Below are 26,367 nucleotides of genomic sequence, written 5' to 3'. Positions count from 1 at the left end.
GTCAGGATGCTGCAGTCCCACTCCTTTCCTTTTCTTTATTACATAGCTCAATAATTTTGTTGCACCAGCACTGGTGCAGACTCAGTGACTTGTGCTTTTTTCTGTCCATCCAGCTTGGGGGCAGTTCAGTGTCCAGCTCACTCCTCATTCCCCAGGTACCACTATGGGAGAAGCAGGGAGGTGGGGACAGACGCGCTCACCTGCAGTGATTCCAGCTTAGATTGGCTTCCAGGGTATGTGTACACGGGTGATGCAAACACATCCCAGCTCTCCTATCTACACCCTAATTTGCTGGAAATGTGCCAGCTGAGGTGATATAACCAAGTCTAATTGCACACTCTCACTAAGATACCTCACCTGTAAGATACTCTCTGAATACTCTGACTCCTTTAGCCCTCATAAATTTTTTTAGTCTTGCTTCATTATGCAATGGAATCTCCTTGATCTTAAAGCACTGATTACGAAGGTGTCACCAAGACACGTGCATTACACTTGCTGCTGCCAAAGACACAATGCTAGCCTCCCAGGCAAACACTAAGGCTTTTCATTCAGGTATCACAGGTATTGGAAGATAACAAGAATACGACGTTCAGGCATGTGCCCATGCCCCTCTAGCCACCAACACCAATCTTCTCACAGTATGTTATGCCTCCAGGTGCCACCACCCCTATGTCTTTGCTCTGCCCTACTTGGCCAGGATTCAACATATTCTCCCTGTCATGCCTTTCCCCCCTCAAACACCAGGTTCTCCCCACCACACAACTTTCCTCCTCCTTACACCAAACGGCCCCACCACCATCCCTCTCCTCCCCAGCACCAGACTCCACACCAAACCATACTATTTGTGATTCTTTCCCTTCACTCCAGGGTCAGGCTGCCTCTTGACTCATCTCCTACCCTTTGCCTCCGACCATAACCCACTCCCCCCACCCCAGACGAGCTTCCCTTCCTCAATATGCCTTATGTCCTTCCCCCCCACCCCAAGCCAGACTCCCCTCGCCACAGCACCGCTTGTGCCCTCCCCAGAAACACCCCTATGCCCTTCCCCCTCCGCTCAGGCCAGGCTCCCACCAGGTCCTTTATAGCCCCCTTCCACTCCAGGCCAGGCTGACCCCTGCGCCCTGGTATCCACCCAAAACCAAGGCCAGGCTCCCCCGTCTCTGATACCCCTCCTGCCCTTGTCGTCTGAGGCCAGGCCCCCCCTTAGGCCGGGCTGCCGCACACACACACGCACAGACCCACCAGGTAGAGGGTGCCGTAGATGCGGAGGGACTCTGCCAGGGCGCTCTGGGTGACGTGCAGCACAGCCCAGGAGCACTTGGGGTGCCAGGTGTGCCCGATCTCGTAGCAGCTGTGGGGGATGGACTTGCTCAGCGCCGCCATCTTTGCAGCGCGCGCGGAGGGGAGGGGAGGGGACGGGAGGGGGCGCGGGGCGCGCGCGGCCGCCGCGTCACCGCCGGTGCCGGGGGAAGAGGTCGCGCGGGGCGCTGCGCGCGCCGGGGTTACTCGCGGGCACAGCCGCTCTTCCCACGCCCCCCGCCCCGCGCGCGCGCCGCTCGCGTGAGGCCCGCAGCCAATCCGCGGCCGCCGGGGAGCGGCCGGGGCCGGGGGTGGCGCGAGCCGCGGGGCGGGGGGGGGGGGCCGGCGGCGCGAGGAGACGCTGAGGGCGTCTGTGTGTCCCGAGTGCGTGTGTGCATGTGTGTGTGCGTGTGTGCGCGCGCGCGTGCGTGTCTGTGTGTCTGTGCGTGCGTGTATGTGTGCGCGTGTGTGCGTATGTCCTTGTGTGCGTGTGTGTGTGCGTGTCTGTGTGTGCGTGTGTTACCGTGTCTGTGTGTGTGTGCGTGCGTGTGTCACCGTGTGTGTGTGTGTGTGTGTGTGTGTGTGTGTGTGTGTGTGTGTGTGTGTGTCCCGTTTATGTCCCCTTTGCCCTTTGGGTGTCCCGTCTGTGTGTCCCGCTCCCATCCCGAATGTGTCCCTCGTGCGTCCCGTGTCCTGTCACACAGCCGTGGCGGCGCGGGCACTTGTGTGCCTGTACGAAGCTATGTTTCTGTACTTGGTGGGGTCAGAATCGCAGCCATACGGATTTTGGGATGTCTGCGGCGAGAGCCGCTCGCACGACTCGGCTGATTCTCGTTGTGGTGCTGAGAGGAGGTTTCAGTGCAGGGCGCGGAGTCTGAGCAGCGCTGAATTAAAGGTCATGTCCCATTTACTCGCCGCCTGTGACGGCAGCGACATCTCCTTCTGCTCGCTCCACCCGTGCAGCCCTGTTCCCTCTGGTTTTCATGTCATCCCGCTTCTCCTGAGCCCCTGGATAATGTCAAACGCTGTTTCCTGTCTTAATTGGTGTGGCCTCCTCACACGCTTAGGAGTCTGTCTCCTGTGGTTAGAGTGTTTGCAGGCTGGCTGGAGAGTTTTGTAAACTTGCTGGGAAGTAGATTGGCCTGTGCGTGAGTCCACGTGCAGAACTGTGTACTAAGTGCAAAGTCTTCTTAAAAAAAAACCGCTTTAATTATGAGCACAGTGATGCCAGAAAAGTAAAAATATGCACACATGCTCACACACACGCACACACACAACGTCCCGCATGTCCCCTGTGTCCCGCCATCCCGCAGTGGACGAGCGTAGGGAGTGGCTCCCAGTGCCACAGCAGTGAGCAGGATGGCCAGCCAGGGAGACAATTAAGGTTTAAAGGGACCACTGGAGGTCATCTCGTCCAAGCTCCCTCCTTAAGCAGCATCCCCTGAAGCACGTCACTCGGGATTGTTTACAGGCAGCTTTTGGCTATCTCGAAAGTGAGGGAGACTCCACAACCTCTCTGGGCAGCCTTTTCCAGTGTTTGGTCACCTACACAGTAAAGAAGTTCTTCCTCATGTTCAGGAGGGACTTCCTGCGCATCAGTTTCTGCCCATTGCCTCATGTCCTCTTGCTTGGCACCACCAAGAAGAGCCTGGCTCCATCCTCTTGACACCCTTCCTTCAGATACCAACAGACATTGGTGAGGTCCCCTCTCAGTTTTCTCAGGTGAAAGAGCCCCAAGTCCTTCAGCCTTTCCTCATAGAAAAGATGTCTCAATCCCCTAATCACCTTTGGACATGGTGGAGTTTTTACAAAACCATGGAGGCAATGACTGATGACACAGTTACAGCTCAATTGCAAAACTAGCATCTGGATCCAGCTTGAAATTTTGCTAATTTAGGGACCAAAGGGGCAGTGTATATCAGGACCTGGGGATTTTATTTGTGTCTCTGTTAAATAACAGTTCGCAAACACTCTGTCCCGCTGAAGCAAGTACACTCTGTATGTCCTGTGCTGAGGTTGAGTTAAGAAGAGATTGTTTGCCTAGGTGGGACATACATCCTGAAGTCCATAGGAAGAACAGCAAAGTAACCTGCAGTGAAATGCAGACTTAGAACAGATCCACAGCAGGAAAATTCTGTCCTCTTATAGCCTGGCTCCAAACAGAACTGTTGAAGAGTTCACCTCGCTGATCAGACTTGAGACCATCCTGTACCATTCACAAAAAGATAGAACCAATTTGTTGCTGATTTTGCAAACTCTTTTACTGCTCTTCCAAAGGAGCTTGCTGTGGGTGCAAGAACATACTTGCTTTAAATTTTAGCAGCCCAGAGATGGGTAGGTTGGATGGTTCACAGAACTTGGGGCCACTGAGAGACTGCAGACTCACAACAAATCTGCAGTAGGAGATCTTTGGCCTAAATAGTTCAATTATGTTATTTCAGTCAGCGTATCTGACCAACCAACCCTCTTCAGGTAGAACTCTGTCTATGACAGTTTGTATTTAAAATCTAGTCGAAGGCTATAGAGATGACTTTTTTTAAAATTCAGCTTTAGTGCTGGGGTACAGCTCCCTGCAGCTGTGGCTGTGTGGCAGCCTCAGGGAGGGAATATTGCTGTGTGCTGAGCCTTGCAGGGAAGCAGTCTTGGCAATATAACCTGCTGCAGTGCTGCCTGGACTTTGGCTTGGACCTAGTGCCTGCTTGCAGGTTTTGTAGTACTCTGTAAAACACTGCTTGTGGCCAGAAAGGGCAATTATTGCTTACATTATGGATTCTGGCTCTCTTTGCTTGCAAGTTTTGGCTTTCATAATATTCTGGGCTTAAGTCTTGCTTGCTGCCTTGTGTTTGTAAGCAGAGAACTATGGCACATACAATAGTAATTGCACAAGCTGATTATTTCACCTCTGACACACATTTGTGCAGACAGTCCTAATTTTGGGACCAATTGCACAGCTCAAGTTAAGCAAAACTGGCAGAGAAAGATCCAGCAAGATACTTTGTTTATTTGTGCAGCGCCCCTGATTAGGCTGAAGAGTTGCCTGCTCAGAACTGCAGGCTTTTGCATGTCTCCTGTTGGGTCAGCTGAGGAAGACTCTGATGATGCATTGACAAAGAAGGCAGCACAGTCCTGACCTTGCTCTGGGCTCTTTTCCATGGGGGTGTAATACTCTGAGAAGAAGCCCCAGGGGTGAAGCTACATGGGAATACTGCTGATGGCCCAATTGGCATTGGATGCCACCCCAGGCTACTCTGCCCTGGGAAACCTACCCTTGATTGGAATAGGGACAAAAAAGTCTCAGAAAAGGATGGAATCTCATGAATTAAAATAAAACATTGAAGACCTTTACTTTTGCCCCATAAGTATCTAGGGTTTTCAGGAATGCTCATTTTTGCAATACTGGGAATAGCAGGGTGTGTCTAAAATGTTGCTTAAACAAACCGTGGTGGTGAATCCTGTGGCATAAAGCCAAGTGAAGTGGCACACACGGTTCAGAGATTGCCTTGTAATATCCAGGTGCCTTGGAGAGACCTACCCAGAGTAGTACCAAAACCAAAGCCAGGGAGAGAGAATTGCTAAGCAACCTGAATGGTGGGAGAGTTGAGACTGCTCAGCTTGGTGCCTGGTCCTTGTTGGTGTAGCAGAGTCAAATACACTGTCAAATACAACCTACTGTGTAGGTTGACAAAAATATGAGCCTCATTAGACTAGGGCAGCAATGATGTCCTGGCCTCCACGCCTTGTGTCACAGAAGGGAGCCATGTGGCAGCATCTCGCTGCACTGAGACTCTGTTCCTGTTGCCCTTGTTAACAAAGTGCAGCTTTCAGCACAGGTCCCTGGCCAGACTCACTCTTTAGGAAGGTACCTTAACTGATGGACAGCACTGCAATCCTTTAGTTTACCCATGCAGATGATAACTGTTTATATTAGGGAGGCAGATGGCTTGGGTAGCAATTGCTGAATGAAGGAAAGTAACCCCTTCCTTTCCAAGTTTTAGTGGGTCTCACAGTTTGGAACATTCTCTGCTGCTATTGTCAGCATCTGCTAAGTCTGGTATCTACAAATAAATTACATATCTCATCCCAGAAGAGTAACTGGAGGTGTGAAGATTTTTCTTTTGCCTTCACACTGAGCAGTTATCAGCATTAGAAAGTGGCCTAACCAGGAATCCAAGGCAGAGCATTTAACTAATTAGAACAAAATCAGGCAGAAAAAAATAAACTGATGAAAAAAAGCCAACCAGGGGACTTGACATTTCAGAAGGCTCTGCCTTCCAAATGCGTTGGGATCTGGTAAATCTTCTTTCTAAATATCAGAACAATCTGGAAACATTTTAACTTGGAAGAAATGTTATGCTTTGCCCTCTCCATTCCCTCTTGTTGCTTTCCAGCTTGTGTGCTTTGGGATTTTTTTGCTGTTTGTTTTCTCCCTTGGGACAAGGGATCCAACTTTTCCCTGCTACTCATGCTGTTCTCAGTGCTTGCATTTCAGTTCTGGAAGTAACTTCTCTTGTCTGATAAGAACTGCTCTTTCTACCAGTAGGGGTTTTTTTCACTCGCTTATTTTCCTGCTTTTCCCATTCTTCCACTCTCATTGTTATTATCCCTCAGCTTGTTCTCCTGCCATCTGTGCAATTGTCTCATGCCCCCATCATAAAGTTTATGAAATCCAGACTGAAAAGTATTCTGATGCTAAAAAAGCTAGAGATTAAATTTATTATTCTCCTCAGGTTAGTGGTGACAATGTGCACATGCAGATATCTACTTCCCTCAGTAAACTGCATAGAAACATGGAAATATTGCTCCAATCTCCATTTCTTCTCAAAATCCAGGAGAAATGGTGGGTACAATATATTATATTATTATATTTCTTTAGAAACAAGCCACAATCTTGTAACATACATCACTAATACATGAAATGGCTGTATTGAATGGGAGTGAATGGCCATTAATTGAGTGAATTTACTTTCTTCCAAGAAAAAAAGGGCCCTTTAAGAACTGCTTTTCACCCTTGTGCCTGAAACTATTTATGCTTTTAACTTGACCCATTTTGCATTATTTGAAGAGAGATTCTCTTCTGGCTTGCAACCATGAATGCTATTTGTTCATTTTTTAGCAGGGGATAAGCTCAAAATACCCTTATGTTTGCTGATATTTCAAGGTAAAGGAATTATCTGGAAGTTTTCCCATTTTCCAAGATGTAGTAATGTCCAAGCTAAATATGGGATGGACTGTGGGATAATACCCTGTGAACACTTTAATATACACAATTATATCCCCATGTTTATACAAATACAGATTTTTTTCCAGATCTAAATGTTGCAGTCTTTCTTACAGAGGTACCAAGGATTAAACTAAGAAAACAAAATCATAACATTCACCACACTGACTCTGTGGGCCAAACCAAGAGATGACACACTGAGCCATATTCATGCTACTGGCATCAGTTGAATTGTACTTCAACTGTATTTAGCCTATGGTGTTGCTGTTCCTGGAGACAGTGATTTCTCCTTTCTAAATCAGGTGACAGAATTGGTCATTAAAGGCTAAATTAAGCCACTGCTTTCACTACAGAAGGAATGAGAGGCAGTGCATGTGGACACACCATCCCAAGAGCAGCCCAAAACAGCAACTGTGACCCTGCTGCTTCTTCTCTGCTCTCCTGCTCTCCAGGAGAGTGCTTTCTATAGCTCAGGAAAAAATGCAAAAATCAGTCCTGCATCATCCGGGTACCTCAGCATGTTCCTGTGCTTGAAACTCCCTTGTCTAGTCCCCTACTTTGTTTGACTGGAACCACTACAACCCAGCTTCACGCCACCCAAGCAGACCTAAATCTTTTCTGGTGCTATCAAAAGGTATGGCTGCCTGTGCTCTGCAATCACAGTGCTGTGTCTGGAGTTCATGTCCTTCCTCTCCCATCCTCTTACCTTGTTCTTCACCAAATTGAGCAGTCAGGAAAGACCTGTCCCATGTAGCTTCGACATCCTTCATTTCTGCCTGCCAGGTGGGGGCAGCAGCCTTCAAACATGCAGGTGATAATCACCTTTCCAAGACCATGAGTGGGAAGGGTGGGAGGAGCTGGGATTCCAGGCTGCTGCACACAGGGAGCTCAGGGGCAGCATCAGATGGGGCTCCACTCCTAAAGAGCTCTTAGAACTGAAGTAGAGCTCTGCACCTCTATTGTCTGTGACACCTGATAGCTGATTCCACTCTCTGGCACTTTCTTTGGGCCTTTTGAATGATATCTGAGATCAATATGTTATAGAGAGGTCTGGCCCTAAGTAGGACAGATACCAGCCAGTCATTGTCATTTGCCTGCAGGAGCAGCAGTGAGTGGTGGGCTGTTCTTCAGCAGCGTCAATGCCAAGGATCTTTCAGAAAATAGCAGAGAAAAAGGAGACCGGAGTGAATGATGACATCCCCAAACAAAACCTTTTGTTTGCCATTCCCAACTTTTTTGAGGTCATTATTAAGATTTTATTTATTCTTCCAACACAAGAATTTTTCAGTCATGACCTTAAGAAAATACTCAGAGGTGTCTTTTTTTTCTTTTGGAGTTTCTAGTGTGGTTAAAGCTTCTGTAATAAAACCCTCTGTCCATCAAGTTGGGCTGCTGAGGCCGCAGACAGAAATGTAATTATTCTAAAGCAATTGGGCACCCAACAGCTCCTTCAAAATTTAATGATAGCTTCTAAGAACTCAGCACTTTTGAAAAGACTTTCAATTTAAGCCTGATTTTCTTTTTTTCCAGAAGAATAATGAGCAGTAAATTTCAGCTATGTAGTTGTCAAATGCTCATGCTGAAATAGCCTCAGGACTCTGATCACTCGTGCTGCCAGCACTTGGATGTCACAGCAGTAGAATTCAACAGCCTAAGCAGCAGCTGCTGAACTACTTCATTTTTCAGGTTTATATTTTTAAATAGGCAGTGATTTTATGTTATCCTGGCTTAATGAGCTACATTGTCCTTCAGCAGGACTGTGGATATCCAAAGCTGTGAGCAGAGTGAGTGGCTCAGAGGAGGGTCTTTGAGGCAAGTCTCTCCCTTTGCCTTTATTTTCCAACTTTGCTGCCAGTTGTCTTGAAAGTGCTTTAAATTGCAAATCAAAGAAACAGCACACCCATGATTACTATGAGATTTTGAAGTATTGTGTTTAGGTGGGCAGATGTAGCTTTAGACATCCACATTTGGACCTCCTGTCAAAAATCAAAGCAGTGTAAAAAAGAATTGTGGATTTGATGGGACTGCAACATCAGACTCTTGGTTAGTTGGTTCCTCTCTGCTAGACCAAGGTTTATCAGTGCATATGAACAAGAATCAAGGGAATAAGTTGAAGCAAACTAGTTAAAACTCTGAACATTTTTTAAACATAGAAGAATTCAAAGGACAAAACCTTCTTTTCAGCACCTCTGGCTCATTCCTAGAAGCCAACCCAGAAAAGCCATAACTTTTCTGCTCAATTAGTTGAGAAAGTCACTAAAGCATAGCAACATCACAGGAAAAAAAGCACCAAAGAGCCTTGAGAAAACTCTGAATAATGCAGAAAGCAAGAACAAATGTTTTATATATGTGGTATTGTTAAAATTCTCAAGTGGCATAAATACAACAAACAATAGCAAAGAATAGGATATTTCTGTTTGTTTCCCCACACTTGAGATGACCTAACCTACCTCAAGCATGGCTCCACTTTGGGACTTATGAGTTGTTTGATCAGTCCAAATTTGTGAAAATAAACACTATTATTCTACTGTTTTACATTCTTTTGTTCTCTGTAAATAGACTGAGAACTAATGAAGTAAATTATAATAAAATACAAATCAAAATAAAAACTGCAGATAAAGCAGAAACAACACAAGGGGGAAAAATGTAATAAACACAGAAATAATGAAGTTAAATACTCATCACTGAGAACAGCTCTGTGTGCACCAGATGATTTTGTCACTGTTTTATTGTTGAGCTCTGATCTCATTCACAGACATCTCCTGCAGAGACTTCGTGCATGCTAACCCTGGCATGGCCAGGAGAAAGACCTAACATCTTGGGGTCAGTATTTCAAAAACCCTGTGGAGTTAGATGTTCAGGTTTCATTGGATTTCAGTGCAGGTTGAACACCTAACTTTGTGTCTCTGAAAAAAAATCCACTTGTAAAGTAAAAGTAATAGGTAATTTCTTTGGCCCTACCTATATTGTCTTCCAGACAGTATTTTCCAGTGTTTTTTCGCATTTAAGCAAATGCTGTGGGGGCTATATAGTATCTGTGACACAGCTAGAAGAGATGAACTTGACTGTAAATTCTTTATTAAGAAGAGGTTTGCTCTCTGGGCCCTAGGCCCAAAACTCCATCCATGCTTCTGCATGGCAGTGACATCTTGAAGGCATGTCTTGCAGAACCTTTAATGTCCAGATCTGTGCACATCATGTGTTAATAATTACTATTGTTCATTACATCAGTGATAGGGCTTTCATCACTCCCTGGGAGAAGTGATTGCAGCCTGATATATGTCACTGTTGGAAGGCTTCTCTTGATATTTTTATAGTGGTTTTTAGCACTCTGAAGATAGAGAGCAGAAAGCTCACGGCATTGGCTAGAGCTCAGTATGCATGTGCATGTGCCTGTGCATGGAGATGAGGTAACTGGTCAGACATGGTATCATTTTACATTCCCCTCCCACACCAGAAAAGCACCTTCCTTCTTTATCCTATTTATAGAAAATAGAAGAATTTACTTGGCTCTTTTTTTGGACAAGAAATGTAATGTGAATGTTTTATAGAGATCTCTTCGGTCAAAAGCCCAGGAGGGAATCAATACAACCTTGGCTGGGAGAGCATGCTTCCCCTAAAAGGAAGGTAGTAAGGGTGGTTAATGACCTGATGTCCACAAATGTCCAAATTCTGTCACAATGCCAAAAAAAAGATTAACCCAAATGATATAGTTCAAGTAATTTCCCTCATAGAAGAACTTAAGCAAACTTCACATGGGAAATCATAATGTATGCAAGAGATTGTACCTCCTCCTGGCACTCCCACACCCACTGAACTGCATCCATTTCTGCTTAGAGAGAAAAATGTAAAAATAGAACAGAAAAGCATATTTTCAGATGATGAAGTGAAATTTTAAGTTAGCTAAATATCTCAGTTTAAAAGAGTATGCAGCTTTTACCAATGTATGAAGGAGTTACAATTACTGATCCAAAAAAAGAGATCTATGAGTTTACAGGCTCACCAGAAGCTCATTGTCACAAAACAAATATCATTTAACATTCTGCATCAAATTTGGTTTAGCTGAAGAAAGTAAATCCATCTCTTACCAATACAACTTTCCAGAAGGAAAAAGTTGAAAAAGGGATTTTTGAAACCTTCTATTCCCTTGTGTCTACTTAACAAATGATCTCTGGAAATGCTGGCTATTTACTTACGGAAATCATGTTCTTAGGACCCAGTTCATCCTTTTAACCATTCAAAGTCTGGAGGGGCACGTTTTTACATTTTATGTGTGAGTCTTACAATAAAGATGTTAAAATGATTCTCTAGTCAGGCTGAAGAATATTTATCCTACAGTCATGCACTGTTCCCCAAGAGTTCTTGTGTAAATTCTTCCTTAATCCTCATTCCCCTATTTAATTTGAGCCTATGTTAGTTCCTCTTCCCTTTTCCCAGCTCAATATTTCCCTCTCAATATAGCATCATGCCCATTTCGGCCTAAAATTTTCATATTTGGGAAATAATTTGCTCTAGTTTTACTTGGGGAATATTTAGGTTAGATGGCAGCTTTCATATGTTTTTTATGCACATTTTTAGGAGTCTTCTTTTATATTTGTCATAATTCCCCAAGGATGTGTGTACAGTGTCAACAGTACTAAAAGATATGAACTTTTACAGTAAGGAACTGAAATATCATGGTAATATAGTTTTCATGGTAATTTGGCCCATGGAAGTCTCTCCCAGGAATAAAAATGCCTGAGAAAAATGGAATTCACATAAACTCTCATTATTTTCTAAGTTAATATATGAGTCTGTGGGGAAATAGATGAATTGTCAGCCTCCAAATAGAAATTACACTGGCCAAGAATGAAAGATCAGTACATACTCAAATTCCAGATCCAGTAATAATAAAAATAAAATTCAGCACTAGTTCCATCGATAACAAAACCTCAGGACAGTGCAAAAATACCACCGCGATCAGCACAGCATAAAAGAATAAGGGTGCAGTTCCCTCACGGTTGAAGCCAAACTAAGCTGATCTGTTTCCTCTCCTGGTCACACCACCCCTCCTTGTCATCACAGCACTATTTGTTTTATTTTGTTAGTTTTCTAACAATTAGTATCTGGACCTACCCTGCCCTGCCAGGGAGTCAGAAGAAGAGAACATATGTACAAAGTGTAAGGTGGGTTGCACTCCACGTAAGCACCTGTATGCATGCAAGGAACACAAGGCAAATGTGGAATGGCAGCAAAGCCTTCTGCACAAGACAGAATGGCATTATTTATGCTCAGACTAATTTGAAAGTCCATTGGTTTGTGTAACAGTAATCCATATGACTAATTTGCCAGCTTGGATAGAAATTAGGAAACCTGTTTGCCAAAGACTTGACAAACCAGTCCTTCTCACTGTCTGGTGAAGGACATTTATATGAAAGACATTTATATGTTTGTCTTCCTGTGAATGCAGCACTGCTTTAGGTGTATAGGAATGGGTAAAGAAAAAGAAAACCTTTGAATGTCATATACAAATGGTTAATGGAAAAGCAGGTCTGTCTCTGTGAGAAAGGGGAATAATCTATCCTGGAAGAGAAAGTAGAATAAAGTGGATATCTTTTGCAATGATGTGCATCTGGGAGTATAAATATATTAACAAAAACTCATCTCCTTAAATTAAATAATTACACAGCTCTCAAGAAGAATGCATTCTGTAATCATTTAAAGAGAAAAAAAGCACAAATAAATTAAAGTTTTTTGAAAGTTAGAAAAAAATAAAAGAATTGCAGTGGAGACAGGAATGTGGAAATAATTAGCACTCAGTAACTGTGTTTTAAATGGCCCACAAAGTGAAGAACAGTGCCACTGTAAACTGGGCAGTCCAGCTAGAACTGGAAGACTCAAGTATCTTTGCTTATTTTAAAGTTCTCTATGATTCCATAAGGACCCGGAGGCAGTGGTGTGTATAACTTGAAGCCACATTACCGGTGCGTGACGCGGCTCCGCAGAGCGCTGCCAGGAGCCCATATCCTCACCGGGACAGGTTTCCCTCCTGTGTCCAGTTCTCCCTTTGTGTATTCACAGGCACCACGAAAGCAACGTGCATGCAGCAAACTTCACCTCTTGGCAGATGTCGAGTTTCTTTCCCAGGAGAATGACCCCACTGCCTGCCTAACACAATACAAAGAAGGGTTTTTTTCCCCAGCCATGCCCTGCAAGTCAATACTCGCTGTTATGTAACTAAACACAGCATATCAGCTCACATACCCTTTTTAATGGGGAAAAATAGTACCTTTTAAGACTTGTGGCCAGATTCATCACACGCCTGACAGCTCTGTGCTGCTCCAATGACACAGAACAGCTTTCAGCCTGCAATAACAGATTGATTAAACCAGCTTGTCATGGTGTCACTGGAGCAGTGCAAACCAGCTGAAGCATAACAGTAAACCTACCATCTCAGCTTTGATTTTGAGGGATTTATATCTCAGCCTGATATAATTTCCAAAGCCAAAAAAATATAATGCATTAATTCATTAATTCATCCATGCTCAAAAGCTTGATATTTACTTATTTGGTAATAAGTAAACTAATTTAAATATTTGAACTCTTTTTGTTTACTTTTTGGTTAATACATTTGAGGAGAAAGCACTATAGGATGATTTAAAAAAAATCTGTCCCCCTGTGCTCATAAGCATGTTTTTGTGATGCTGGTCACAGCTGGATGTGAAGACCAGGGCTGAGTGCAACCTGGGTGAGTTAAGAGAAGTAAGTTATCTCAAAGTCTCATATAAAGCAGAAAGAGTCCTTCTTAAGTCAGGTCCACTGAAATTTGCTTCACAGAATGTGCAAAATGACACCAAAAGCCAAGTACATTGTTGCTTATGGACAGCAAAACACACAGGAAATAACCTCTGATGCTGCCATAGAATTAAAGCAAAACAGGATGCAGAAAGGTTTACTGGGAAAGATGACTCTGCAAAAAGGAAACTAAGCCTTATTTATAAAGCAAGACTCATGACCTCTCAGGGAGGGAGAACTCAGCCTGTCATTTTCTACCACGGCTAAATCTACCACACTACATGAGCAATCAGTCTATTATTTCCAAAGTTTTCAGGCTAGTTTGCTACTGTGAAATGAAATTTCTTCAAACACTACACAAAGTGCATTCCTCCTTCAGGATTGTACCCTGCACATGCCAAATCTGAAGCTACAAACCCAAGATGTTTTGGACTTATCTAAGCATTTTAAAAAAAGGGATCTCTGATCAATTTTCTAAGAAAACTGTTCATCAATTTCCAGAAAAAAATAATCATTTGAGCTGAGGTCAATGTGGATAAGGTCAACATTTTCAAGCCAAAATGCGAGTTTCTGACCATTATAGAAGTAATGGTCAGCAGTAGTTTAAACTGAAAGTCATTCTGAGACAAAAACACTAATTCCAAAGTTCACGCTGATTTTTGCCTTCACCACGGCAAAAAGTCTACTGATTTTCCTAAAGGGAAGAGATGTCCTTGAAACTGGTCATGCTATATCGCTGCAGCAGAGCTTTCCTGAGAAGTTTGTGAAAATCAGGCAAGGGAAGAGGGCAGGGTTTTTTGGGTGGGATTTGTATTTTAGCACAAAATTTTATAAATGTGGATAAACTATGAAAAACTCATTGTAAAAATGTTTCTGCCTCACTAGATCCTGAGAGTGACTTTGCCTCACAGCTCCTTGCCTGTTCTGCTAATCTGGTTAGAGAAGTATATCAGTCTGAATTATATGAGGAAATAGGCTTTTGGAAAACTGTTTAATTTTTTTAATTGAAGCTATTCTTAAAGTTAAAAAGAGAAATACGTGTGTGAAAAAAAAAAGAATACTAACACATAGATGAAGTGACTTAAGTGGCCTTTATATAAGCACCTTTCATCCTATGAGATTTATGGACAGCTTTTTTTTCCTGTTCTCATGGAACATTGTGTGTGATACCTCTGTTCCACCTGGATTTCTAACCCCACCCATCATCTGAGAAATCCTCTTGTATTGTTGAATGTTTTGATGCTATCTAAATGCAAAGGATTTCGCAAAATTATGCATATTAAGTAGCACTGAAATTTCCTGTTTACAGTGCTATAAAACCAAATTCTGAGGTCTCTGTGCAAACAAATATTGACTTTTAAGGGTCATGGAGCAGCTATTGACCCAAATTGGCATGCAAGGAATTACACATCTGAATCTAGATATGGGATCTATGTAACAGCTTAGCTGCACCAAAGTGCTTTAAAGAACTTACAGTCATAACTGCATGAAAGCAGAGATTCCCAGCCTGTCAGGAGATTTGTACTGTAGACACACTGCTGATATTGCCTGGGTCTCCTTTTGCACAGAGAGCTGGCTCACATAGAGATACCAAGGGTAGAAATTTAAATAGAGTATCCTGAGACTATCAGGAGCCAAATACGATTGGGTCAGGCCCAGAAGGATTCTGCAGTGCACTGTGGCAGGTAAATATGCACACAATACATATTTTATTTTAAAGTCTGAGACAAGTCCTGCCCCACTGAGATCAGTGTTGATTGATTCAACACCGTTGAATACAAGCGCCACAATGTGCACCACCTTGTGCACCGGTGTGACCTGTACTATATCTGCTCTCCACAATTACCTGAAACCACGTGGGGGGCAGTCTCTTCTCCCAGTGAACAACAGAACAAGAGGAAATGGCCTCAAGTTGCACCAGGGGAGGTTTAGATTAGATATCAGGAAAAATTGCTTTACTGAAGAGGCGATCAAGCACTGGAACAGGCTGCTCAAGGAAGTGGTGGAATCACCATTCCTGGAAGTGTTGAAAAAACATGTAAATGTGGCACTTAAGGATGTGGTTTAGTGGTGGTTTTAGCTTGGCAGTGCTGGGTTAATGCTTGCACTTAATGATCTTCTCCAACTTTAATGTTTCTGTAATGTTTCTATGAATACTTTATATATAAACCCCCAGATACTTGTATGTGTAAATGTATTTGCATATCTATATATATACACACATATGCATAAATACATATTCAACTGACTGCACTGGGGTTTCTTCTGAGATAGCCATGTTCACTGGAAGTATCATGATAATACCACTTCTTTCTGATTGTTACTGGACAATTGAAATGATGATGATAATGGATAAGTGCAAAGAGGGGAATATATGTATTTCCTGCTTTAGAAGAGTCAGCCTCATGAAGTACAGAAGTAAGGGAGAAAACTTATTTTGAGCTTGTGAATGACAGTTAGGAAACTATTTAAAAATTATTGCTAGATGCTTGCAAAGACATCACTGAATAAAGTAGGTGATTGAGTTAGACTGATTTTGAGAAAGAAGGTTCTGACTAAAAAAATGCAACTGGAATTCAGATGGAAATTTTTCCTTTAATTCTTTAATAAAATTTTAAAATTATAAAGTTAATTAAGTTTAATAAAAGCATAAATGTCAAAGAGTATGAAGGAAACATTGATTTGAATGAATATAAATCCAAAAGGAATGACAAGCATGTGATAAAATATACAAAACAAAAAAATTAATGGACAGATGTCCAAAGACAATATTATTTTATATGTTTTAATTTATTGTAAATTAAAACTAAAAGATCATTAATGGTAGAATTCTGTTACTTGATAGAAGTTTTGGAATTGTCAGTAAACAAAACGGGTAACAGTAGGTCCAACAGTATTTTTGTTGTATATTGAAAAAATACATATGAGATGAGTTGTATCACAGAGATAACTAATTGTAATTAAGTCATTCTTAAAATTTCAGTATCCCAAAACTGCTCTAGAAGCTACACATTTTAAAATTCTTATATGTTTATTTGACATGTATACAAGATCTTTAAAAGAACTTTCTGGAAGGTAATGTCAGTATTCTCTGTCAGCAGTTCCCAAGAGACTGGCTGGGAGGCAGGGACTGTTCTCAGGCAGCACTAGACACCTCTTTGAGAGTTTTCCCCTCTGAGCTGGTCATCCTACATTCCTTTTACAGTCAACTGAGAGAGAGAGGCATTTCTAGAATGAAATTCATCTGACTAAAAGCTGACATCTATGTTTGGTTAAAATAATCCCATCCTAATGTGGTACCCACATTTTTTTTTTTTAGAAAACCAAAGAGATGCCCAAGCTTTCTCCAATCTGCCTGCAAGGCATTGGTCCTGGCTCTCCTTACAATGCAGTGGAGAGATCATATCCTTGGAGGTCTAAGCAAGGTCATCTTGTAGGACTGAGCTTTTGTCATGAGTATCACTCCAATGGGAAAGCTCAGCTGAGAACTGAATGTTCTACCACTAGAGTTCAGGCAAGTATTGATGCATTGAAAATGTTCAGGGAAGAGTTATGAACCTTCCTTGATGCCCTACAAATCAGTGGAAGACTCAGTGATCATAGTAAGCATTATTAATTTTCACAGTGTAAAAATTCACCCATGGCTTTAATAAATATGAAAAAAATACATACAAATGTAGGGGGGAAGTACTAAAACCCAGATCATACTAAGTAGGATTTTGTATTAATGTCATTCCCATTATGTAAGCTGTTTCTGCAAGTGTCTGTCTATCCTGACTTCAGATGACTCTAAAGGGACCAAGGGTGTTTCAACTACTAATTCAGACACATCTATTTATACTGTAAAGGATGGTTTAGGCTGAAAGTGGTATTTAAACAGCAGGGTAAAATCTTGCTCCCTTAAAATCAAAAGTATGATTAAAGAATTGGGAAAAACACTTTACAACAAGAAACTCAGGAAATTTGATCTATTTTGGTTACTAAAAAAGGCCAAAAGGTAACTTAACTACAACCTGACATTACCTACAGAGTTAGTCTCAATAATGACTTCTCAACCTGTCCAGCAAAGATAGAACAAAAGTCAGTGGCTGGAAGCTGAAGATAACTCAGACTAGAAACCAAATGTAATTATTGGCAGTGACAACAAATAATAATTGTAATGGAGCCTGCTAATCCTTTAACTAAAGAACTCTCAAAATCAAATTTATAAAAAAAATACACTGCAAATCAGGCAATCAGTAAGTGAGGAAGGAATACAGCTTTCTCTGTGCCAGATTCAGGCCAGTGTCTCACACTGCCCAGTAATCCAAGAATCTATAAATCCACTATCCAGAAGTTTTCCTATTCTGATCTGTTTAAAAATAATGATATCTACATGCTTATCATGGTGACATTGAATCACTGTTATATGCATAAGGTTCAAAGCAGGTTAATTACCATTTTTTCCAACTCCAGCCTCTCATATGATTTGCCACTTCTCACAGCACTCTTGTTTTCAAAACTAATTCCCATTATCTAAAAGACTTTCCAAAGCAAACACAGCAGTGTAGCACTTTCTAATATTTATTTTGTATTCTCAAAGAGGAGACAATAGTGGTAGGAGCTTTTTTTGGGGTGAGAAGTTCTTCTTCTATAAAGGTACTTGTGTCCACTGGAGTTTTACTTAGTCCAAGGACTAGGTTCATGGGCCAAGGGTTTGGCTTTGTAATTTCTGAATATGCAGTAGGTGGTTTATTTCATGGGAATTAGGTAAAGGCCTTATTCTAGCAACAGCAAACTCTGCTTCAGCACCTAACTGCAGCAGGAGATGGCAGATGAAAAGGGGTTTCATATACTGAGACAAAGATGCATAGTTTTTAAGGTCACTATGATTCTCCCTCTAGCCTTCTAGATAATTTGAAAAAAAAAAAACTCCAACCAAAACCTTCTCCCATGGAAGCCTGCCTCTTACTTTGATGTGTCTGACTGCATGGGGAGCACCCATCACCCATTCCCTGCACTTGTGTGCTACGGAAAGTAAACTTGGCAGTGCTGGGAACAGCTTGGTGGACATGTGCAGCACACTGTGTGCATTCACAGCATTATCACCCACCCAGATTAGCAGCTGAGCACTGCTGGGTGCAGACACCAATGCCTGCAGGTAAATATGGGCTTTGTATGATATGGTTGAGTTGCTGACTCCATTGCAGGCTCCTTGACTGACCTTGGGACTGGAGCACTGTCTGCCTCTGTGTTTGAAAAGTTAAGATAATATTACTTGTCTGCCTCACAAGGATTTTGTGAGGTTAGAGACACTGTTTATTCAAGCTAGATGTAAGGTGTTACAGCAATGAGAGCTCTGTAAATACCTACACTCATAAAACCTCAATTAAAGCACCATCTTGCTAGAGGAAAGCACATTAATGACCATCAGTCCCTGCAATGTCCCAGGACAGCTCACACACAGTTTCCCCCCTGTCTGAGGTAAAGAAACCCCATAGGGGATGGAGTGTCAGAGGGGAAACCTGCAGTGAGTGAGCACAGAGCACTTCATAGCATGGGTTTTGCTGTGATTTACAGTCCTGTGCTTGGTAAGGAGCAATAGCTGAGGGGTGGCTTATGCCATTAGTCGCAGTCTTGGTTGACCAATGGAGCTGGGGAATGATGGGGAGCTGCAAAGGCCCCGAGGTGCACTCAGAGACCTGGCTGCCTGTGACAGACACCCTCAGGAGCACATGCACATGCCACCTGCTGCATGCACAGGAGGTTGCTTAACCAGGGCTTTACAAATATTTTCAAAGTGCTTTACAAAGAATTCATTAATAGATGACATATTTTTGCTAAAGGCACAACCAGCTCAACTAGATTTTATTACAGGTGTAAATAATATCAAGGGAATTTAAGTGTGAGTCTTGTTTCTCTACCCTTAATCCCTACTCCTGCTGACATATTAAAGGTCTGCTTAATCATCCAGCCCTTTCCTCCCAAATTCACAAATGTTTCATCCACACTTACTTATTTTACAGGGATTTATACAAATGCCAGGAGGTACCTAGCAGTGCCCTACAGGTTTCATGGCCCCAATGAAAAAACAAACAATGCTACAGCCCAGATGTGACCTAGTGGTGCAGTTTAACCCGTTGAGAAGACAAAACAGCAGCTTAGAAAGTCACCCCGGAGATCCTTAACCCCACAGTGGAAGGGCTGAGCACTTGGGGCTGGAAAAAGGCCAGAAATGAGGGGAGGATTGCGGCACGATGAGCCCAAACATCTGCACGGGGCTCAGTCTCCCCTATCCCTGCGGAGCCAAACTTGGGGAGCCCCTAGGACCAACACTCACGGTGGGAACTCGGGGGATAGTGACGATGTCTCCCAGAGGCACTGGCCACACGGGACAGGAGGGGGGACCTGCTGTGGGGAGACGAGACACGGACGGGTATCCCCGGGGGTTTCTGAGGGGAATGCAGGTAGTGGGTCACCAAGGACAAGGGACCCCGCGAGGAGCGGTGAGGTGGAAGTGCGCTCCTCGGGCTTGGGGGTGAGGGTCGGGGCTCCCCCGGGAGCGGAGGGGAACCCCCGGGTGCCAGGCTGAGGCGCAGGTAGGACGCGCGCCCAGCCCTGCTCTGCTCGGCTCGGCTCGGCTCGGCTCGGCTCGGCACGGAGGCGCTGAGGGCGCCGCGCAGGGCGGGCTCCCGTGGCGGGGGCGGCGGCGCCGTGAGGGCCGGGCCGTGAGGCGCGTCCCTCCCCTGGGCCGTTTCTCGGCGCGGCTGTTTAATAGCGGAGCCGCCCCCGGCCCGCCCCGTTGGAGCCGGCCCGTGCGGCACGGCGCGGCCGGGGCCGGGGCCGCTGCGGGCCATGGCGGGGGGCCATGGCGGGGGGGCGGCCGGCCGCGCCCGGCTGCTGGCCGTGCTGCTGGCCGGGCTGCTCGGCGGGGCGCGGGGCTTCGGCGACGAGGAGGAGCGGCGCTGCGACGCCATCCGCATCGCCATGTGCCAGAACCTGGGCTACAATGTCACCAAGATGCCCAACCTGGTGGGGCACGAGCTGCAGGCGGACGCGGAGCTGCAGCTCACCACCTTCACCCCGCTCATCCAGTACGGCTGCTCCAGCCAGCTCCAGGTGCGTCGGGGCTCCGGGGGGACCTGGCTGCGTGGGCGAGGTGGGGACGACACACGGCGGGGCTGTGCAGTCCCCGGGCCGGCTGCTGTCCCGCAGCACCCCATCCTCATCCCCATCCGCTCGGCTCAGTACTAACCCACCCCGAAAGTCGCGCCGCCTCGCTGTGTCGCTCCTGGCTGGCTGGGAAGAGAGCGTGGCTCACGTTGGGCGGAGGTGCTGTGTCCCGGCGGTGTCCCGGCGGTGTCCCGGCGGTGTCCCGGCGGTGTCCCGGCGGTGTCCCGGCGGTGTCCCGGCGGTGTCCCGGCTGCCCGCGGCGAGGAGCGCCCGCCGCAGCGCGGTGCCCCCCTCCCCGCCGCTGGCGGAGGCTGCGGCGACTCCCGGAGCTTTCCCGGCCGCTGCCCTCCGTCCCGGCCGTGCCCCAGGTGCCGCGCCCGATTCCGTGCGGAAGGAGCGGAGCTGGCCGCGGGGAGCTGGGGCAGCTCGGGACCCCGCCGGCAGCTCCACCGCGAAAGTTTCTTTCCCAGGCGAATGGCAGGATCCCTGTCCTCCCCACGGGCATGGATTTCCTCAAACAAAACCCAGCTTGTTTCTTGCGGCAGAGTTCCCGTGTCAGCACGCAATTCCTCTCACGGTGTCGCGTCACCGAATTACTATTATTCATAAGACGAGAAAACTACAATATTTTATTACTGTCGCAAATGCATACGTGAACTTATTGTAAAATAAAAAACATTTTTCTGGGAGGTTCGTGAACCGAAGTATTTCAATAAATACTTTTTTCCTCCTATTTGTTTCTTAGCTGAAATATGCAGGCAATGCTCAGAACAAATATATGTATTTGTTTAAACCCCTTTAATTTGGTTTTCTGCTTTCTTAAATTGTACCCTCGAGGTTGAAATCTGGCTAAATCCCACTCGCTTCATTGGAACTGATGGGCTAGGTTTACATGGAGCTAATCTAGGGAGTAAAATTTTCAGACTTTGGCTTTGGACCACATTTGAACTGAAAAAAGACAACATTGTTGGGTTTTTTCTCTCTTTTGTTTTTATTGTTCTTGGTTTATTTGTTTTACACTGCTTCCTGGCTTTTTTTAAGGCAAGGGACCAAATATTGCTGCTAAAAAGGAAAAAAAAGAAAACTTTTTATATTGCAACCTGTTTCATTTTCCCTCAACACACTTGTGATTTCTGTTTCTCTCTTCCAGTTCTTCCTGTGCTCAGTTTATGTGCCAATGTGCACAGAGAAGATTAACATCCCCATAGGTCCCTGTGGAGGCATGTGCCTCTCTGTCAAAAGAAGATGTGAACCTGTTTTAAAAGAATTTGGGTTTTTCTGGCCAGACGCCCTAAACTGCAGCAAATTCCCACCCCAGAATGATCACAACCACATGTGCATGGAGGGCCCAGGAGACGAAGAGGTTCCCCTTCACAGCAAGACCTCCTTGCAGCCTGGAGAAGAGTGCCACGGCATGGGATCTAACTCAGATCAGTACATTTGGGTGAAGAGAAGCTTGAGCTGTGTCCTGAAGTGCGGCTACGATGCTGGTCTGTACAGCAGGTCAGCTAAGGAATTCACAGATATCTGGATGGCCATATGGGCCAGTCTTTGCTTCATCTCGACTGCCTTCACAGTCCTAACCTTCCTGATTGATTCATCCAGATTTTCCTACCCGGAGCGGCCAATCATATTTTTGAGCATGTGCTACAATATTTATAGCATTGCTTATATTGTGAGGCTAACTGTGGGCCGGGAAAGGATATCCTGTGATTTTGAAGAGGCAGCAGAACCTGTTCTTATCCAAGAAGGTCTTAAGAACACAGGATGTGCGATAATTTTCTTGCTGATGTACTTTTTTGGGATGGCTAGCTCCATCTGGTGGGTTATTCTGACACTGACGTGGTTTCTGGCTGCAGGACTCAAGTGGGGCCACGAAGCAATCGAAATGCACAGCTCCTACTTCCACATTGCAGCCTGGGCCATCCCGGCGGTGAAGACCATTGTCATTTTGATTATGAGACTTGTAGATGCAGACGAGCTCACCGGCCTCTGCTATGTTGGGAACCAGAACCTGGATGCGCTGACAGGCTTTGTTGTGGCTCCGCTTTTTACCTACCTGGTCATCGGGACTTTATTCATTGCAGCAGGACTCGTGGCCTTATTTAAAATCAGGTCTAATCTCCAGAAAGATGGAACTAAAACTGACAAACTGGAAAGACTGATGGTCAAAATTGGGGTCTTTTCAGTGTTGTACACCGTCCCAGCAACGTGTGTCATCGCCTGTTATTTCTATGAAATCTCCAACTGGGCCATTTTCCGCTATTCAGCAGATGATTCCAATATGGCAGTGGAGATGCTCAAAATTTTCATGTCCCTTCTGGTGGGTATTACATCAGGTATGTGGATCTGGTCAGCCAAAACTCTGCACACATGGCAGAAGTGCTCCAACAGACTGGTGAACTCAGGGAAAGTGAAACGGGAGAAGAGAGCGGATGGTTGGGTGAAACCCGGGAAAGGGAACGAGACTGTGGTATGAGAAAAGGACAGCATCCCACTGCTCTGGCTGCTTTCCTGTGAAGGACTGATCATGTGCAAGCATTGCTGTGTAAATGTTTGGAATAGAGTAGGGGGATGGTTGCACAACCTGTCTCTGGGGATGGGAGGAAAAAAAAAAGCCTTAAAGAATAAACAGCAAAAGGATTATGCTGCAGATACAATAGCCATAAACCATGCTGCCCAAAATAGGAGAGCCCAGGGAGGCTTTAAAAGCTGTGAAATAGCCAAACCTGTTATCTTCCTTTTTAAGTCTTGAACTCTTTAGAAATGGAGGTGCTGTAGCCCATAGCTGTGAGATGATGTTTTCCTTTCATCATCTTACAGCTGATGAAGGACAGGCAGTCCAGGGCCAAATTCTGGGTTTAGTTAGGTTCCAGTTACCAAGTTACCAGAAGATGGAGCAGGACCTCAGTCAGATGTCTTCTTTGTGAGTTCAGCATTGAGAAGGAAGTGCTTGATGAGGATTCTGTCTTTATGCCCTGGGGAATTCTGGTGTTCCAATACACTGTACAATTCATTCAGCAATCATGTCCTGAAACAAATAGTAAGTAAATGGACTTTCCAGGTCTTACCCGTGATGAGTAGGATTTAGTGAGGTATTAATGAGGATGACTTTTCAGTCATCTAATGGCCTAATAATATTTTTGACTCATTCTTTTTGCCATTTATAACCTGGTCTGAATGGTGAATTGATTCTGCCTTGTGGGAATTTGAACCTCCCTGTGTTTTTTTCCACCTCAGTTATTCTGTGGTTCTATCAATACTTATAAAATCTAAAAGCTTTATTTAAGGCTGTCCTCAGAAGTAGAGGAATCAGCTCAAAGTGGGATACTGTGTATGGTCTTCTGCATCTATTGTCATTATCCATCTCCTCCATTCCTGCCCTTTCAGGTGCTCCTGCTATTTCTAGCAGACCACTTTATTCTGCTGCATTTATTAGCTTTAAAAAAAGTCTTAACTCTGTAGTGATCCTTCCTCCAGGAAAGAGAAAAATTAGTTGAAGGTACCTTCAGACAATGCTATGTTTCTCCAAGCAAACTTACTTGACTCTGGAGACTCATTGTATGAAGCAATTAAGTCTTAATGTATTTCATTCAGTGTGATGGTATCTCCTCTGTAGATGCCAGTCTGGGGAGAAGCAAAATGTTAAATTCCTTGGCAACCTCGTGTTCACACAGATCAGTTGTATAATTATGTGTGTCAGTTGCAATTAAAAGAACATTCTCAGCCCATGACATTGCAGTACAGCTGACTGCCTTACAACGATGCTTCAATTGCTTACTGACAGCTATGGAGACAGTTTTTAATGTATATTTACACACAGAATGTGAGCAGGCATTCAGTCCTCAGGAGCAGCAAAGACCTTTCCAGTTTTTGTAAAGGGACTCAAGAAATCCAACTTCTTGATGAATAATGTTTGAAAGAAACCATTGCATTTCTTATTATTTTATATGAGGAGGCATCAGCCTGTGGGGAGCTAAATGTAGTGTCAGGGGCTTGTGAGAAAGGTGATGAAAATACAAATATCCTAGAAGCACTTCAGAGAACACTGTTATGATGCTCTATCCCTTTGAAACACACTTGATTTTATCTATGTGCCCCAAGCTTTTGCTTCCTTTGTTTGTGTGGAACCTGATCAGCTGCAAAGCATCCCCCTGGTGCCCCAGCTCCCATGATCTTCCAGGGCAGCTGAGAACAGATGCTGCTTTATTAAAGTACTTGCTTTCCACACAGGTGCCCATGTGCTTCCCAAACCACAGTTCACTCCAGCTCTGGAAGTGAGCGCTAATCCATCCCAGAAGCATGTATTGTTTCAATGTCAGTGTCAAAACATGTGCTAGAGAACTTTTTCTTTTACAAACAAAATCCAGACCCCAAACAAACCCTAATGGCACTCTTTGCGGTTGGGCTCCCTCTCCAGCAGAACAAGTGACAACTTGACACATTCTGTTCAAGACACACAAGTACTGTCTTGGCCAACACCACATTCCAGCTGGGCCTTTTCACCCTCTCCATAAAGTCTCTCACTGTTAGTGTTGTGTTTGGATCTGGTTATTCCTTTGTGGACGAGGAGTTTTGTTAGTGTGAGATCTTCAGATGGCGGAGCCTTTCCATCATGCAGTCTTTCTGCTGGCACAGTGAGGAATGTAAAGTCAGCAGCTGGATGCTGGCTTCCAAGGAGCAAGGATGCAGCATGACAATACTAGGTTACTTTTTTGTAACCTAGTATTTGGCCATGCCAAGGTGTCATGTTCACTCAAGGTGTGCTTCAGTCTGAAAGGCTTTGGATGCTCTCCTGGACAATAAGACCCATGTTTGAGTAGTCTGATTCAATAAATGGCATTTTTAACCTTGCTATGTACACAGAAGTGAATGTTAAATAGTGCCTTTTTATGAAATCCTTGCATCTCCGCCTGTAACCCTGTGAACTATTGACAGAGGGATGCCCCTGGTGATGTGAGACACAGTGAGCTGGATGAGGATGGCACTGTGTAGCCCTAGGAGGGACCTGGAGGGATATTCCATTAAAGCATGTGAGGGATTCAAATGCTGTGGGAAAGAGGTGGGCTGGGGGGGAGGCACCAGCTGCTGTTCCTGAGGACAATCTTTCCCCACCAGTTGGGGGAATGCTGTACTGCCCCAAAGTGAAATTAGTGGTTGTATCAATCAAACCATTCCATTGATGTATTCACCCCCATGCATTTACCTGGCTCCATGTCAGGGCTGTGCAAGTGGGAAGACACAGCAGACAGCCTAAAAACCGGCGCTTGCCAAGAAGAACGGGTATCAGCAGCTCTGAAGTTCTCTCATTTCAGCATTGTTAGGAGCTTAAAGCCATAAGGGGTGTGACTAATCCTGTCTCAGAAGTGCAGTTGCTGTGGTTATACAAGCACAGACGTTGCAGGCGTTTCCTTCCACTGCACAGCCCCTGCTCCCATCTCCCCCCTCAGCCTGTGCTCTTGGCACTGCAGGGTTCACAAGCATCTGCCAGCGAGGTACAAGCTTAGCTCTTACATTAAACAGACAAGTTAGCTTCTTTCTCTGAATTTTAAGGAAATAGACACTGATTATTTTGGGGTGTACAGAAAATATATCTACTTCAATGTATGTACTGTAAATTTCTAATTTATCACTGTAAAAAAACCAAAACAACTTTGCTATTTAATTTTTATATCAAAATAAAATTTTAACCTCTGTGGATAATGAAAGAATTCCTGGCAGCCTTCACATTTTTGGTGAGTTTGTTTCTTAAATGGCTTCAGCATTGTTGGAAGTGCTTTTTTGCCCTGAAGGAAGAAGGACTGAAATGCTCATGCTGTGGTGAGAGGACGCTTTGAATGGGTTAATCCAGCATGGTTTGGATCTAATAACTGAGAACAAGACATGGTTGGGCAATGGTGAAAGTATGTTCATGTTTCTGCTTA

General features: G+C 44.5%; 2 protein-coding genes across 2 annotated transcripts in view; one reads left to right on the top strand and one right to left on the bottom strand.

The window, feature by feature from the left end:
* TMEM135 (transmembrane protein 135) overlaps positions 1 to 1,383 on the bottom strand; it is a 156,627-nt gene extending 155,244 nt beyond the window's left edge. Inside the window, exon 1 of the mRNA XM_066570322.1 lies at positions 1,243 to 1,383. Coding sequence (XP_066426419.1) covers positions 1,243 to 1,383 — 141 coding nt within the window. The remainder of the gene's footprint in view (positions 1 to 1,242) is intronic.
* Positions 1,384 to 20,125: 18,742 nt separating this feature from the next.
* Positions 20,126 to 26,154, top strand: FZD4 (frizzled class receptor 4). The gene is made up of 2 exons (XM_066544698.1): positions 20,126 to 20,389; positions 21,594 to 26,154. The coding sequence occupies exons 1-2, from the start codon at positions 20,126 to 20,128 to the stop codon at positions 22,920 to 22,922; spliced, it is 1,593 nt and encodes a 530-aa protein (XP_066400795.1). The 3' UTR covers positions 22,923 to 26,154.
* Positions 26,155 to 26,367: the final 213 nt, after the last annotated feature.

This window comes from Molothrus aeneus, chromosome 2 (assembly GCF_037042795.1).
Source record: "Molothrus aeneus isolate 106 chromosome 2, BPBGC_Maene_1.0, whole genome shotgun sequence".
NCBI classification, from domain to species: domain Eukaryota; kingdom Metazoa; phylum Chordata; class Aves; order Passeriformes; family Icteridae; genus Molothrus; species Molothrus aeneus.
Note: the sequence above shows the minus strand (reverse complement) of the source record. Positions and strands in the feature narration are given on the sequence as shown.